This window comes from Cynara cardunculus (genome assembly GCF_001531365.2).
Source record: "Cynara cardunculus var. scolymus isolate 2C chromosome LG 1, CcrdV1, whole genome shotgun sequence".
In the NCBI taxonomy this organism is placed as follows: Eukaryota; Viridiplantae; Streptophyta; class Magnoliopsida; order Asterales; family Asteraceae; genus Cynara; species Cynara cardunculus.
This window is the reverse complement of record NC_037528.1, coordinates 49,216,535-49,234,098: the sequence shown is the minus strand read 5'-3', so window position 1 is coordinate 49,234,098 and position 17,564 is coordinate 49,216,535. Positions and strand designations below refer to the sequence as shown.

General features: G+C 36.0%; 2 protein-coding genes across 2 annotated transcripts; both read left to right on the top strand.

Annotated features, from left to right (window-relative positions):
- Positions 1-5,982, top strand: LOC112507225 (TMV resistance protein N-like). The gene is made up of 5 exons (XM_025111705.1): positions 1-648; positions 2,148-3,237; positions 3,336-3,680; positions 3,778-4,638; positions 5,325-5,982. The coding sequence occupies exons 1-5, from the start codon at positions 158-160 to the stop codon at positions 5,859-5,861; spliced, it is 3,324 nt and encodes a 1,107-aa protein (XP_024967473.1). The 5' UTR covers positions 1-157; the 3' UTR covers positions 5,862-5,982.
- A 9,590-nt stretch (positions 5,983-15,572) lies between these two features.
- LOC112507218 lies at positions 15,573-17,564 on the top strand. Its single transcript, XM_025111691.1, has one exon. It carries the CDS (start codon positions 15,573-15,575, stop codon positions 17,562-17,564), a length of 1,992 nt encoding a protein of 663 aa, XP_024967459.1.

Genomic DNA, 17,564 nt, shown 5'->3' with positions numbered 1-17,564 from the left:
AAGAAAAGTCAACTATAATCATATCAACCCTTCTTCCTTGTTTCTGCTTTGATTTCTTAGCAGGTCTCTTATTTATTTCACTGCTTTTGTCCTCCATTGATCAAAATTATTTCTTGTATAAGAAGTTGGAGATTTCTGGTGTGTATCAGCTTTCGTTATGATGGCATCATCATCTTCACATTCTGCTCACCGTTGGACGTATGATGTTTTTGTGAGTTTTAGAGGTGAAGATATACGTAGAAATTTTGTGGATCATCTCTTTAGTGATTTCAGAAGGAAAGGAATTTATGCTTTCAGAGACGATGATCGATTAAAGAGAGGAGAAGAGATATCATCTGAACTCTATAAAGCCATTGAACAGTCAAGATTTTTGATAGTTATATTCTCAAATGACTACGCTTCGTCAACATGGTGTCTGAGGGAGCTTGTCAAGATCCTGAAGTGCAAGGAGACAGAGAAGGACAAATATGAAGTTCGGGCACTGTATTACGATGTCACACCTGCAGTGGTGCAGAATCAAAGTGGTAGCTACAGAGAAGCATTCATGAAACATGAAGCTTCTAGAAGAACAGAGGTTCCTGAATGGAAGGAAGCTTTGAAACTGGCCGTCAACCTATCTGGATGGGACCTCCAAGCTATCCCCAATGGGTAAATCCGTAATGCTTAAGTTTCTATTTTATTAGCTATGTACTTTGATATCATGTATGTACATGTGTAATCAACTGTTGGAGTACCACATCAGCTAAACACGGACCATCAAGCCTGCATATATGTAGGAACCTTCCCCCTCTCTATAAGGGCTCTTTAGAGAGGTATCCGAAATGGTTTCACATATTCTAATACGGTATCAGATTCGGGTTCTAGCACCATCTATGGACTCGACACACTCTTTCACATATGATCTTAGGGTAATTGTCTAGCCTCCGTTGAGGGGGAGTATTGAAGTCCCCTATCAGCTAGACACGAACAATCAAACCTGTATATATGTAAGACCCCCCCCCCCCCCAAAACACTCTCTATAAAGGTGTGTTTGGTACACTGGACAAGACAAAACAGATTAGGGATCATTGTTCCACGTTTGGCTAGATTTGTATGTGGAACAGAGTCGAAAAAAGTGAAACAAACATGTTCCACCCCCACCCCATGGAACAAGGTGGAACAAACCTATGTTTTACCGATATAACCTCAAAATAACACCTAATTTTATTCTAAAACATCAAATACTTCTCTCTGTTTACATTTTATTCATTCTTTAAATTTTATTTATTGTATTTTATGCTCTTTAAACTTTTTCTCTACTGTCCTCAAAATATTATTTTTATACGGTTTTCATATTTTGATTTATATATGTAATTTGTTAAATATTAATAATAAAATATTAATATAGAGACCAAAAGGCCTTTGGCCTAGTGGTATGCAAGTCTTTGGCCTCCTAGGAGGTCAAGGGTTCAAATCTCACCAAAAGTGAGGAGGGTATGTGAGTTTATTTGTTCTATTTGCCGTATATAAATATTATATACTTCAAAAAAAAATATTAATATACAGAAGATATAAAATAAAAATTAGAAACTACACAAAAATTTTATTTTTTCCATTTTTAATTGTCTTGACGAGAACTTTATAATGATATATTTTGTTGTAAAAAATATTTATTTTATGATAATTTAATATTTTACATAAATTAATCAAAATATATAAAATATACAAACAACTCATTAGGGGTAAATTGGTCATTTTATTTGTTCTGTCTTTTCCATTTATGTCTTATCAAATACCGAACATTTGTTCTATCATGTGTTGTCCTATCCTATCTTGTATGGATACCATGCACACCCTAAAAGCTCTTTTATAGAGAGATTCAAAGGGGTTCCACTTATTCTAACATCAACAATACCAAAGTTCTCCATTTTCTTTGTCTAGAAGTTGGTTATTGTTTTGTCAATGATTTATGTTGAAGTCTCACATAGGATCGATACGGACCACCAAAACCTGTATATATGTTGGAACCTTCCCTCTTTATAAGGACTCTTTTGGAGAGAGAATCAAAGGGGTTTCACATATTCTAACAATTTATATACTAGCGTACATGGTATGTTCTTTTAGCTTTTTCCGCTCGTAACTGTAGCATGTTCATTATGATTTTGTAGGCATGAGCCAAAGTTTATAGAAACAATTTCAAGAGAGATATTTTATGGACTAAGCAACGGGCCCTTAGATGCCGGCGAAAACCTCGTGGGATTATACACCCGTGCAGAGCAAATGAACCTTTTGCAATTTGTGGGTTCAAGCAAGGTTCACATCATAGGAATATGCGGCATTGGTGGAATAGGAAAGACAACCATTGCCAAAGCTATATATAACCTACTGCATATACATTTTGAAGCATACAGCTTTTGTGAAGATGTTAAAGGTGTTGAAAAACGGCATGGGTTAGTCCATCTTCAAGAAAAGCTTCTTGAGGACCTTATGAATGTAGGCAATCTTCGAATTCGTAGTGTAAGTCAAGGGATCAACATAATGAAGAGAAGTATGCGGGCTAAAAAGGTACTTGTTGTACTTGATGACGTCGATCATTATGACCAATTTGAAGCCCTAGTTGGAGTGCCTGCTTGGTTTGGTCCCGGAAGTATGATTATAGTTACTGGTAGAGATAGACAGTTGCTAAGTGCTCATGGGGTCGAAGAAGTATATGAAGTGGATCTTTTATTTGATGATGAAGCTCTCGAGCTTTTTAGTCTGTATGCCTTTAGATATAAACACCCAACAGAAGAATTTACAGATATTGCTAACCGGGTAGTTCAGTATGTTAATGGACTTCCTCTAGCTCTTAAAATTTTGGCCAGTTTCCTATTTGGAAAGACTGTAGAGGAATGGGAAAGTGAACTGAAGAAACTCCGAAGATATCCTAATTCTCAAATACAGCAAGTACTCCGAATAAGTTATGATGCTCTAGATTTTGATCAAAGAAACATCTTTCTTGACGTATCTTGTTTCTTCAAAGGGGAGAAGAAAGATTATATTATGAAAGTACTAGATGGCTGTGATTTGTTTTCTGCAACTAATATCAGAGTTCTTATTGATAAGTCGTTAATATCAGTTCGTGAAGATAGACTGGAAATGCATGATTTGGTTCAAGAAATGGGTTGGCAAATTGTACATGAAGAATCTGAAGAACCCGGAAAGCGCAGCAGATTGTGGTTTCCGACAGATGTACGCACAGTATTAAACAAGGATAAGGCACGCAATATTTCTTTATCATAAACATGTTTAATATATCATATACAAAATTTAGTTTGACATCTAACATGTAACCGGGTCTTCTCTCTGATGTCCAGGGAACTGAATTCGTTGAAGGCCTAGCCTTGGATGTTGCGAAATCAGAAGTCAATATTTGTGGCAAAACCTTCATAAAATTGATTAATCTTCGATTACTAGACCTTTATATTAGAGACTGGAATAGCCTTAGAGATATCAATGGCAAAATTCGTAAGAGTAAATTAGGGATAGAAACTAAGGTGAATGCAACTTCTGGGAAGCTTGAATTTTTGTCCAGTGAACTTCGGTTGTTTGTTTGGCATGGGTACCCTTTCGAGCATTTACCAGCAATGTTCTACCCTGAAAGCCTTGTTATCCTTGATTTGTCGTATAGTCGCATCAAAGAAATTTGGAGCGGATCAAAGGTATACCCATGACAATTCTCGTATGCATGTGTATAATGACATTTTTTTGCATATTATTCTATCATGTAAACCGCTTCCTTTTACTTCTTGCACATAGGGTTTCAAAAAGTTGGTGTCGATTAATCTCCGCCAGTGTTGTAACTTGATAAAGACACCAGATTTCACCGAAATTCCAAATCTTGAAGAGCTAATACTTGATGGTTGTAAAAGTTTGAATGAAGTTCACCCCTCTGTCGGAACTCTCAGCCGTCTGGTTGTCTTGAATTTAAGAAAATGTACAAGTCTTGGGAATCCTCCAAACTGCATTGGATTGAAATCTCTTCAAATTCTTAATCTTTCTGGCTGCAAGAAACTGGACAAATTTCCTGATGATATGGGCATTATGAAAGATTTAGTGGAGCTTCATGCTGATGGGACTCAAATTGTGCAACTCCCTTCTTCTGTATCTTTTCTTGGCAACCTTCAAGTATTTTCACTAGGCCAACGAGAAGGGATCCAAACTAAATCGTGGGGTTCGATCCTTTGGCCTACATTCTTGCCAAGCAAGATGCACCATTCACCGAGTGCAGTGTTTCCTTCTTTATCAGGTTTGCGTTTCTTAAGAAATATTGACGTTAGCCACTGCAGCCTAACAGAAGCAAGCCTTGATGGCATTGAATGTTTATCGATGCTTGAAACTCTGAACCTGAGTGGGAATGATTTCACAAGTTTACCTAGTTTCAGTCAACTTCTTCGACTTGAAACACTTGGGCTGGTTGGATGCAAGAAGATCAAGGCATTGCCAGAACTTCCACCGAACATTCAATTGATTGAGGCACAGGACTGCTCATCTTTGCAGGAATTACCAGAGAAATTAACCATGTACAAAAGTAGCATTCAGTGCTTTGACTTCACTAACAGTGCGAAATTGATTGAGAATCAAACCATCGAAAGCCTGGTTACAATGTTGCTGCCACAGGTTTTCTCTCTCCCCTTCTCTCGTTATTCACCTTATAGTCCCTCACAATGATCATGTGGAAATATAAATTGTTTTTGTTTCTTTATCTTATTAAGTCCTTATAGAGGGAGGGAAGATTCCTACATATATACAAAGTTTGATGATCTGTGTCTAGCCAACGTGGGACTCCAACATGCCCCCTCAAATAGAGGCTAGGCGGTGCCCTCTAGATTGGAGGCGAAAGAGTGTGTCGAGTCTCTAGATGTGATAGACACCTACTCTGATAACACGTTAGGATATGTGGAACCCATTTGATTCTCTCTCTCTTTCTAAAAGACCCCTTATAGAGACATTGGAGGTTCATACATATATATATATATATATATATACACACAGAGAGGGAGATTCAGGAAACCCATAAAATGAAATACTGAGGAACACCCTGGTATCATTCATCTGGACAATATGCACATGTGCATACAAGTAATTGAAGTTGTTTCTTGGTTTTTATGCATGTATGCATGTTATGCACATGTGCATTACCGGACAAAATGCTTGCAAATTACTTGTATGCACATTTGGATACCGTCCATTTTTTTGCGGTTTTCCTTAAACCTGGCCCTATGTGTATATATATATATATGGGTTTAATGGTCCGTATCTAGATGATGTGGGAGTACTCATATATTTTATATTTATATTTGTAGGGACGCATTGATCCGTATAAAATGGTGAGTGTATTCCTTCCAGGAGGTAGAATTCCTGGGTGGTTTAGCAATCAAAGTATAGGAGATTGTGTAAAAGTGGATTTACCTCCCGACTGGAGTTACAAAAAGTTCAAAGGAATAGCAATTTGTCTTGTTTTTACTCCCAGAAATCCCGGCCGTCGCAAGAGCAGCTACGGTTCGATTGGATTTAGATTCAAAAACTTCGATGGTACTCCCATTGGTGGCGAGTTTCCAATTCCAGATTCTGTATTTCAATATGAAAACATAGGGATCAAGTCGGACCAGATGTTGTTGAGCTATCACCAATCTGAACCCGAGTGGTCGAGAGTGAAGAATTTCATTTTGGTTTCGTTTGATGTCTATGGTGCAGACTGTGTGGTGAAAATGTGTGGTGCGAGACTGGTGTGCGAGGAAGATGAACAACAAGAAAGTAGCGGTTCAAGAATGATCCAATGGCTCCCTCCACCTTCTCATGCCGAAGACGAGCCTCTACTTAAAAAGCGACACGTGGCATAATCAGGTTTTAAATATTTTAAGCACAATTTTAAAATTTTAAAATTTGTTATAAACTCCATGGATTAGAAACAATTCTTGAATTTTTGCTTCCATGAAGTACATTTTGGAAGTAATTTCACAAACAAAGGATCTGAGATGGCATGTAAAAGGAGTTATGACAATTTTACACATGTTAGCTATTTGATGTCTTTTACTCGAAATCTTGGTGATTATGGAAGTCAACAATTTGTTATCTTTGTTGAAACGGTTAAAACGTAAATGGTTACCGGAATTTAGAGCAGTTATTGGGCGGTTACGAGATGTTACAGAGCAGTTACAAGTGTCTACTGATCAACATTAATGATCAGTGGGTAAACAGAGATCATTTGATGCATCCACTGATTCGTGCCACTAGTTGCAGACACTGACCCTCATCATTGCCACTAAAAGGTTCATCGGTGTCACTGAGAAACTGCTAAATAACTATTGAAATTCACGTGACACCAAGATTGTTAGTGTCAACTCCTCTTAGACATTCAATGCCATACGAGACCACCTCAAGGGGCACAACCCCTTGACATCAAAGAATCCCGGGTTCTAGCTAGCTTATACAAGTGTGCGCTCTGCACCTTCTAACCCGTATTATGGCTTAACCGCTTAACTACCAATCCCTTCATTCTCTTGTGAATCCAGTTACACCAAATGTTCTGATGATTATCATCAACAAATATGATGCTTTATTTCAAAATAGCCGTAAAAAGAAGTTGTTGCTACGCTCAAAATAGTTCTATCAACTTATTTTAACACATTTACATGACTTATAAATTTTTGGTCCTATAAAGATAAGTCTTATAAAGTAGTCTATAAAGACATTCAAACATTTTTGATGTCATATAAAGCCAGTAATGTTGTAGAGAAATCACCTTGCGAATATAAGAAACCGTAAATCAAAAACTCACCATTAATGGAGGAAATTTCCAATGGTCGACGGCCATGGACGACTGATCTGATTTTATACGCTTGACCTCAGTTGTTAATATATATGGCATGCTTGTCAATACTAGTTTTTCAGACTTCTTGGAATCTTATGAATCTATCACAACTGATATCCAGATGTTTGAAGCTGCATTGATCCTTCTTCAACAAACCAGCTCTCCAACTCTTTCAGCTTCCACATTTTCAACAATCTAAGCTTACTAAACCCTCCTTTTCGGCAAACTGTTTCCTCCCCTTTTGTTGTAATTTCTGAATTACACTAATTTGATTTTATCTGCAACTGAATGACCTACCGTAGATGAATCCCATGACAAGTTGTGTTCAATTAGGGAATAATCCTTCAAGAAACTTGCTAAAGATCTCTTTGGGATGAATGAGACAGAGGTGTTCGATGAAATGCTTAAGAGATGTTTTATAGTGCTAATTTTGAGATTGTTGGTCGTCATAGTTAATTGAAAATCTTAATTGTAGGATATTTTTCTGTGATGCAAGGGCGAAATTTGAAGGACACCGAGGAGAAATGATAAGAGCAATTCACTGCAGGTCTCTTGATCTTTATAAGTGATTTGTTTATGAGTTTAAACGTGAAATATTTATTCCACATATGTTATCCAAAGTCTCTTGATCTTTTTTTTGTATGGTTTTGTAGTTTCATATATTGTCATATAATCTTGTATCCATATTGTACTGGCTTAACTGTTTGATAAATGTTACTTTTTGTAATTTATATTTACAACGTGATGAGGGAGGTTCAGTTAAAAACCCCACAAAAAATGAAAAATTGAGGAATACTGTGGTAACCATTCATCCGAATGGTATGTACATGTGTATATAAGTAATTGAAGTTGTTTCTTGGTTTCTATGCACGTGTGCATGTTATACACATGTGCATACCGGACAGATTGTTTCTTACATATTACTTACAAATTACTTGTATGGATATGTGCATACTGTCCAGATAAACGGTTACAAGGTGTTCCTCAGTTTTTCATTCTTTGATGGTTTTCCCCTCAACCTGACCCACAAGGTGCTATATGGTAATTTATTAATACAAAACACTTAATAAATAATCATATTTCATTCAAAACTAAATCATATTGCCACTTAAATCTTATCCAACTATACAATTTCAACCATATTCATAGCGAAAATTTCAATATTCTAAAACGCTTAACATTCTGAACAAGTTTTCTTACATCAAAAATCGTACAAGAAATTGTGTTACATAGTTCCATCTAAAGCTTAACATAAACAGCTAGACATTTTCTTCATCTAGCTAAGATACTTCAACCATCTTCTCTTTGACTTGTACTCTGACTTGGAAGCATGCACATGAATTGGGTCGTCCGGGTTTGAGCAGTTGATTAACTTAACTAGGGGTGAGCAGCGGAACCGGGTACCCGTTTGCGGAACCGGAACCGCCTTGGAATCGCCGGTTCCGGAACCGAAACCGATATGAGTGGTTCCGGTTCCGGTTCCTAAAATACGGAACCGATTGAGAACGGTTCCAGTTCCGGTTCTCAGTTTTTCGGAACCGTTACCCGCCGGGTACCCGGAACCGGCGGTTGTTTTTCAATAAAAAAATAATTAATTTTTTTCAATACCAAATTTATATTAGGTTACATTTTCAAATGAAGCGGTCATCTTCATTCTTTATCTACTTTCTAGTTCTACTAAACTACAGTTCGTAGTATGTAATCGTTAAGTTTTGAACATTTATAATTATCGTATATAATCATTAAACTTTGAACATTTTCTATTAGTCTATTATGGTTTGTAATCGTTAAAACAATACTTGTAACCATTATTCCGTATAATTTGTATTCTTGTTTATTTAATTTAGTGTTTTGACAATATTTTATTTTTATTTCTAAATAACAAAATTTTAATATTTTATAAAGCGGGTACCCGGAACGGGAACCGGTCCCGGCGGTTCTGGTTCCGGTTCCAAAAATTCAAGAACCGCTTTAACCGGTTCCGGTTTCAATATCTCAAGAACCGCCGATTCAGGTTCCTGTCAAAAAGGGCGGGTACCCGCCTATGCTCACCCCTAAACTTAACCCAACTACTACTTCGGCCTAGAAAATCCTAACCCATTGAATTTTTTATATATAAAACGTTGGATTGGTTGGTCGGGTTGACATAGTGTTGAAAACATGGTTAAATTAAAATTTAACACCTATCTAAAAACAAGCGAGTCAGGTATTAGTTGTTAGTACTTAACGAAAATATTACAATCATCCAAATATTAATGCAGGTACAAGATGTAACTCAAACAAACCCATGGATTCAGTATATCACACCTAATGTGAGCGTAGGCAAACCTAAGCTCTTCCTCAAAGTGTAAAGTGGTTTTCATGAAGATTCCTGACTTGTGAAAAGTGTAACAAAGAAAGAAAGACAAATATGATAAAGATTTGAAAAACTGGTTAAGAAAAAGCAATAACACACAAAATAAGCAAGTACAACACACCCCTAGTCTAAGGGGTTGTCTACGAACACAAACAAACTGTGTAAGCGCTTACCAAATAGCATAGTGTAAGTATCTCTTACCCTATAAGCACTAACCGGCTAAGACACCCACACTATTGGGTAAGATTATTGGTTAGCAAAATCACAAGGTAAGATTTTGGTAAAGACCATAATCTTTGACCAGGTAAGCATCTCTTACCCAGTAAGAGCCAATAAGAGTTTAGTTACCCAGTAAGAAGTTGTAAGTGTTTAGTAACCGCCCCTGACATACCAACCCTAGACACAAGACGTCAAGATAGATATTACAATAAAAGGTTTGAATTAAATTGAACTTCTCCAAGGTACGGATGATTTGGATTTAGTCTTTGGGGTTGCACGGGTTGAGTTGGGTTGATTGGGCCTAACCCTAACCCAACCTAACTAACTTGGTTCGTAGATTTTAGACATCGATTGAGATTCAAGTCGGTTCTGGTTGGGTTGGGTCATTTAGCCCTTTTATTGTTTGGGTTGGTTTGTTGGGTTTCTGTACACCCCTAGATCTGGGTTCTATTCTCCTAGAATACACATCACTCACATTAGTTTCCAATATCGCACTATTGTCAAATAAACAAGGTTTCATACTTATATAGTTACATTGGTTTGATTTTTAATGAGAACTAGGAGTTTAAGCTTAGCTATCTAATAATTGACATCTGATATCATAAATAATAACTCTGATGCCAACTTGTGACACCCATTGATCTTTGAACATATTGCACCTGAAATAGATGTAGTAGGATAAAGAACAAATAGCAATCCTCTTGAGAAACAATAAATATATTAGCAAAATTTGCAAATCGATAGCAATGATTAATTCAAACACTTAACAGACAACAACATTTTGTTTAATGTTAAATCATACAGAAGGTTAAAATGGTAATTTTCTTTCATTCAGACTTTTTGTTCAAAGCATTTGCGAAACAACCATTTTTCCATTGCGCACGAAATTATATGGAGCCTCTTAATCATTCTGACAATTTATTTATTCTGAATCAAATCATTCAGCTTTTACCAAACAGCCCCTAAGCTTAGGAACATAGAAAAAGAATATTCATTTTGAACAGATGACTTGCATCTGAGATTGCATACGCAAATCTAGAGATAGGTAAACGAGTCCATTTGCAACCATTACTGAATCAGTACCTGAAATGCTGGAGGCCTCCGGATTGCATGTTGTCACCCCCCGAATTTTTTTTTCTTTCTTTTGAGTGTCGTGACGTCATTCTTAATAACTTATGCCATGAGCAAATACGAACTTAAAAATTCAAACATATATAATGTGTTAAACATAATTCGTTACATAATTGCGGAAGCGTAAAATACTTTAACGTTATCAATGCTAATTAAATATCTAATCAAGCATTATTCAAAACATAGTCTCGTCTTTCTTCATTCAACTCGTCTACTGACAATTGATACCTGAGATATATACATGTATAGTATAGGCTAAAAGCTTAGTGAATACAATATGGTTTCATGATCACATGCATACATAAAACAGTGTTTTAGTGTATTTTAATTATTATCTTGCAAGTGAAGCCTCGACTCTTCACTTTTCTTTGCGTATGTGGTGTATTCTATAGACGAGGACTCCAAGACCTCAGAATTGCAAGCCCTTCTTTCATGTCCAACCCACCTCGTACGGTGGACGAATCTTGCCGTATCATACTAGTTGCATATCATTTATTTGCAATACTCACTCATTAATGCAAATCTCATCGTGACATGCAATATACATCTCATGCAAGTGACAACATAAATCACATATGCATCATCGTCATTTTCCACATTATACACATACTTGAATATCATATTGATAATATCAAGTCATCATAAACTTTCTCATCAACATCATCTTTCATATCATGCATATACTTAAATATCATGCACATCAATATAATCAAGTTATCATCATATGCATATAAACACATCATGCAAATATCATGAATAAAATACTTTTGTAATAATCATGTATATAGCCCATAAAAATCGCATAATGTATTCACCTTGAATCGTTAACGTTCGATAGGTCGTTCTCTCAAAAACCGCAACCTACATGATAATTTATATCATTCCTAAACATATTAAATAATCGTAATTAAATTGATTACTATTCCTTAACAATCTTAACACGACTTTTCCTTTTATTGATCAACYCCCGATAACATCATATCTCATGTTTCACTCCAATATTTTCTTGAAATATTATTAATAATATGATGTCGTTATAATTTAATTATTGCTCGTTCATTTTATAAAAATAAGCAATACACTTAACATTTTCTTGAACAATAAGTATTTTACCAAAATAACTAAACTATAGTTCACAACGTAAATAATGTTTTGCGATCAAAACATCTCTTTTAAAATTTATAAGTGAATAACAGTGAGAACATGTCACACACATATAAATAACGGTCATTCCATAACTTTAAAGTTCAACGTAATTAATACTCAAAATAATGTTTAGAATACCAATTTTCCAAGTCTAGGGACATTTTGGTAAATCGTAAGAAGCCGAATACCAAAGGTATAGCTTTAACCAATTCCCTAATTTAAAATATTTTTGGTATATTTCATACGTCGAATATTAAAACCGTGCTTAAAAGTCCAATTCCAAAGCATAGGGGCATTTTGGTAATTTTATTAAGCAATACTCAAAGTATTGTTAAAATACCGTTTCCCTAATTGTGAGGTCATTTTGGTAATTTTACAATGATAACAATCAAAATAAAGCTTAGATACCAATTCCCAATACACAGAGTCATTTCGATAATTTACAAGGCAAATACGTAAAGTATTGCTAAAATACCGATTTCCATATTGTAGGGTTATTTTGGTAATTTCATAAGGATTTTATTCAAAATAGAACTTAGATACCAATCCCAAGACATAGGGTCATTTCGGTAATTTTATAAAGCGAATACGTAAAGTATCGCTAAAAATACCGATTTCCACATTGTAGGGTCATTTCGATAATTTCATAAGAATTAGATTTAAAATAACACTTAGATACCAATTCCCAAGACATTGGGTCATTTCGGTAATTTATAAAGCAGATACGTAAAGTATCGCTAAAATACCGATTTCCAAATATAGGGTCGTTTTCGTAATTTTATAAAAATAATAATATAAAAATGAAGCTCATAGACCAATTTCCAAGATATATGGTTATTTTGGTAAGTTTTGGAAGCAAATACGCAAAGTATTGCTAAAATACCGATTTCCCACTTATAGGGTCATTTTGGTAACTAAATGAGATAAATAATCGAAACTGGGTCAAAGTTTGCATTTTTCAAAATACAAATAAATTAGATGAAAGTCTCATAAAGTTATTATAGATAAAATTACTTTCTAAAACTGCAGGGGGTTAAATGTTAATCTCTGAAACTTAAACGTTTAATTAATATTAATATAATCAATGCATTAGATTAATAAAACTCAATGACAGCTTATTGGTTAGCGCTTGAAGCATCAGGGTTGAGGTTGTGAGTTCAAATCCCGCCCTCAACGTCCTTATTCCCATTTTTTTCAAAAAATGTAAACAGACGCGTGCCAGACCCGCCAACCCGACTCGAACCGGGTTGCAACTCAAACAGAATCAACAGCCATGGCTGCGCGATTTTAACCTTTTTGAGCCCGAAAATGACTCGTTTCCTGATCATTGGTAATATTTTTACCAACATTTTGACATAAAAAACACGAATTTTCATCAAGAAATGAGTTCTATTTACTCATTTAAAGTTTGTTTTTAAAACTTAAATTTAACAACTTAAAAACATAAAAATCGAACAACGAAAACACAAATATGAGACATGAGGCTATTGGGGTTTGATAGAGTACTTAAAAACGAAGTCATAGACATAAAAATCAAGAGATTTGGTTAAGAATCTCACCCAAAATCGGTGAAAAACCGAGATTTTCGATTCCGAACTTCAAACTCATATTTATCTCTCTAAACTCAACGATTTTACTAGCTATTTGACTCCAAACGTTCTTAAGCCAGAGCTCTACGATTTATATGCCAAGAGTTTTGGCTTATTAGTTGAAGAAATCGGACAAATCACGAGTTTTAGGCTGATGGGTCGTTCTCTGTAAACAGATATGTACTATTGGCAAAACAGATCCCTCAACTTTGAAAAATATGACATTTTCTCCCCCGAACTTTCTAATATTTACAACTAAACCCCTCCCGACGTGATATATCACATTTTTGGTCTAATAATAAAAGAAAACAATTCTATTTTATTTTCATTTTTTGTCTTTCTTTTTATTGTTTATTTATTTAAGATTTCTACTTTATAATCTTTAATTAATTACATAAATATTTTAACATTTCGAATAAATTTAATAAAAAAAATATTTAAAGGCTTATGTAATATTATTTATATATTTAATAAAAAATGGGTTTTACACATGTCATGTGGTTTGTCGCACCAGAATAAAGAACCGGTAAGGGAAACATGAGGGAAGAAATGTCATGCAATGGAACGCAACCCCGCATAACAGGAATCGGTGGTTGAATGGTAAGAGTAGCCTTTCATAGTGGGCTATATATATATATATATGTGTGTGTGTGTGTGTGTGTGTGTGTTAACAGTATGCAGGTTCATATATGTCGACTGAGGAAGTATTTCGTGTGAAGTTTCAGTCTTTTTAACAGGGTTTCGTCATTTAAGGTACGAGGAAACTCATACTTTCATGTAGTCAAACTATTCAAACATGTAATGATCAAGAAAAGAGAGAAATCAAATGGGCCCGACTCCTATTTCATAAGAAAAGTATTAGAAGTAGAGATGAAACCTTTAAAGTCTTCTATGAATTCAGAAGGAAGTTTCTGTTCTATAAACATGGAGATATTAGCAAGTTGGTAGGAAACTTTTCTGGTATAACTATGTAAAATACTGCTAAAAAGTATGGGAAAGACTTTTTCTTGGTCTAATCTTGTTGACTTTAGTATGTGAACAAGGAAAATGTAAATCCAATTATGGTCAAAATTGTCAATACGGACCACCACCACCACTACATTGGCCGGTGTTCAAAAAGGCACGCCATGGCGTAAGATACGTCTCAGTCGTTATGACAAGGCTTGTAGCATTTGTGTAAGATGCGGATCATGCCATCGCATACGTTTTTTTACAATGCGTGACTTTTTTCGTAAAAATATTTTATTTTTTTAATTAATTTAATTTTCTTATTTTTAACTTCTGTTTTTACACTTCTAAAAATTTTCCTAATCACATCACTCACAATTTCATGGATTCACACATCATGCACCCATGGTTAAAACGAAGTTGTAAAATCCTTCCAAGTTCTATTTTGAATATTTGGTTCTTTATGTAATACGAATCGATATATATGATTTTTCTTCTTCTGATACGATTGTGACAATTTTAATATCATTATAATTGAATAATAAATAGAAAACATATATGTTCATGTATAATTATATATATGACATACATATTTACCGCCTTATGTCATGCCTTGAAAAACATTGCCTCCTCAGCATGGCGTGTAAGGCTTAAGGCTTAAACTTGCCGTCATGTCAAGCCTCCTTGCCATTTAGAACCTTGGCACCGGCCTCAGGAGTTGGATTCAAAAGTCATCCCTCTATGCATGAATGACTTTAGTTTTCATTCTGCACATGCCAGATCAAATCCTGGAATGACGGTTCGACCCCGTCCTTTCCTTTGTTGAATCAAGAATAGCCAACTCCACTAAATGCTTTTCCCAGCTCTCCCGGAAAAGGAGGTGATCCAGCCTAAGTCTAAATATTTCTGCCAAGAGTTTCTTGCTGGGACCTTTTTTGGTAACCCATTTCTAAATATTTTACAAAACTTCACCCAGAAATTGTGATGGAGTTTTCTTGGTAATTATGAGACAATATACCACACTTGCATAGTTTATATGTATATATACACACACACTTTGCTTTCCTTCATCAATACACAATCAAGAATCTGGTTTAAGAATTTCAGTTATTGACACCTTTTCCTTAAGTGAATTTCTGTTTAAACAGTTGAAGAATCTTGTAAGTTTTTGTGTTTTGGTTCATAAGTTAATGTTCTATTTTTGTTTTATAATTGATTGCTCTTACCATGTTGTTATAAATGTATGCTGAAGACCAACTTTTCTGGTAAACATAGCATGGTTCTCCATCTATATTGAAGTTGCAGCTGGCTTTCTTATCTTTTTTACTTCTTTTCGGTCATAGGTTCAATCATGCTCGAAGATGATAGAGCGTTACTCCAGTTGATACCGGATGATGTTAAAAAGGTGTGGCATGAGCAGGCACTGCGAGGATTGATACTCGTCAGCATTACTTTGCAGATCATGTTAAGTCTACTTGGAAACATTCGAAAATACAATCCAAGAACTCTAGTCAGAACCACTCTCTGGTTCGTCTACTTTTTGGCATATGCAGTTGTACCAGTAGCCTTAAATATTGCTGCCCAAAGTGCCTTAGAAGTATGCAAAATTAACACCCCTAATTGGGAGCTCATGTCTTTCTGGGCACCATTTCTCCTTCTTCACCTTGGTGGTCCGGACTCCATTACTGCCTACTCCTCAGAAGACAACAAGCTTTGGTTAAGACACTTGGTGTTTCTGGTTTTTCAGTCACTAGTAGCTCTCTATATCCTCTTGTCATCTTGGCCAGGTTGCTCTCATCTCCCGTTACTAAGCATATTCGTTTATGTAGCCGGTTGCATCAAATGTTTTCAACGTCTTCAGGCTCTACGGTTAGGAAACACTGACCATCTCCGTGAATTAATGCTTGGTCCCGCTGACCCTGGTCCTGACTATGTCCAATTCCTGGAGGACTTCCGATTGAAAGAGTCGCAAGGTTTCATTGTGAAGGTTGAGGAGGTTGTGGAGCCTGCTCTTCCTGTTATTCATGCATCTCTTGAAAGCCGGTGTAAGGAAATACTTGAAGCATATGATCTGTTCCAAACATTCAAGCGGCTTTTTGTTGATCTCATACTCACATACGAAGATAGGGATAGAAGCACATCCTATTTCCGCCTTCTTGATTCAGCTCGTGAAGCTTTTCGGGTTGTTGAGATTCAAATTGGATTTGCATACGACAAGCTTTACTCCAAGGCACATGTGATCTATACTTACAAGGGACTCGTACTTCATGCTACTAGTGTTTTTCTCATTCTTCTAGTACTTTTCGGCTTCCATTTTTACAGGGATACACACAATTCCGAGGCCATTGATGTTGCCATCACTTACCTACTAATTGCAGCAGCAATTTTGAAGGAAATCTTCGCGGTTATTACCATGCTTCGTTCAGATTGGACCGATCTCTGGTTGAACCAACATAACCACACTCGTAACATCCTCATATTCCCATTCCTAAAGCACCCGAGTAAACAAAGGTGGTCGAATTCCATTGCACAATTAGACCTACTAAGTGTTGCCCTTGGGGAGAAGCCAGCTCGTTTTTTGCCAACTCATAAACTCTTTGGTGTAGATAAGTATTACCAGACTTATAGAGAAGTTTCTGACAACCTGAAGGACATGATTTACAGACATTTTTGTGATCTACAAGCATCTAGTATTCACAAAGGTAGTTTTTCGCTTCAAAAGAATGATTGCAACACTCTTATGTGGAGCATCGATGAGGTGAAATTCGATCAGAGCATTCTTATCTGGCATATAGCTACTGCTCTTTGCTATTACTCAGAGGTTAACGTTAATGATCCATTTGAAATCAACCGCATTGAAAGCAAGAACATATCTGAGTATCTAGTGTATCTTCTCATTTCAAACCCCGAAATGCTGCCAATGGGTATTGGAATAATCAGGTATCGTGACACATGTGTTGATGCCATCCGTTTCTTCAATACAAAAGGTCTGATCACAGAAAAAGCTGAAGCCAGCAGAAAGCTGCTTGAAGTTGATTGTAAGGAATTGTTGCCTAGTATAGTGAAGGGGGATCGATCCAAGTCTGTATTGTTTGATGCTTGCAGACTCGCTTTAGGTTTAAGAGATATGGAAAGGGGACAGATGTGGAAAGTGGTGAGTCAAGTATGGATCGAGATGCTAGCTTATACCGCTGGTCAATGCCGAGGGTTTCACCATTCGCAGCAGCTTGGGAGAGGTGGTGAATTTCTGACTCATGTTTGGTTTCTGATGGCACAATTAGGCATGACAGATCATTTCCAGGTATCTCAAGGCCATGCTAAAGCTAGGTTCAATGTGTCATAG

Bases quoted from the DNA above. Each gene is read 5' to 3' on its own strand.
- LOC112507225 (XM_025111705.1), top strand. From the start codon at position 158: ATGATGGCATCATCATCTTCACATTCTGCTCACCGTTGGACGTATGAT. The intron at 649-2,147 runs GTAAATCCGTAA...ATGATTTTGTAG, and splicing joins CTCCAAGCTATCCCCAATGG to GCATGAGCCAAAGTTTATAG. The intron at 4,639-5,324 runs GTTTTCTCTCTC...TTATATTTGTAG, and splicing joins TTACAATGTTGCTGCCACAG to GGACGCATTGATCCGTATAA.
- LOC112507218 (XM_025111691.1), top strand. From the start codon at position 15,573: ATGCTCGAAGATGATAGAGCGTTACTCCAGTTGATACCGGATGATGTT.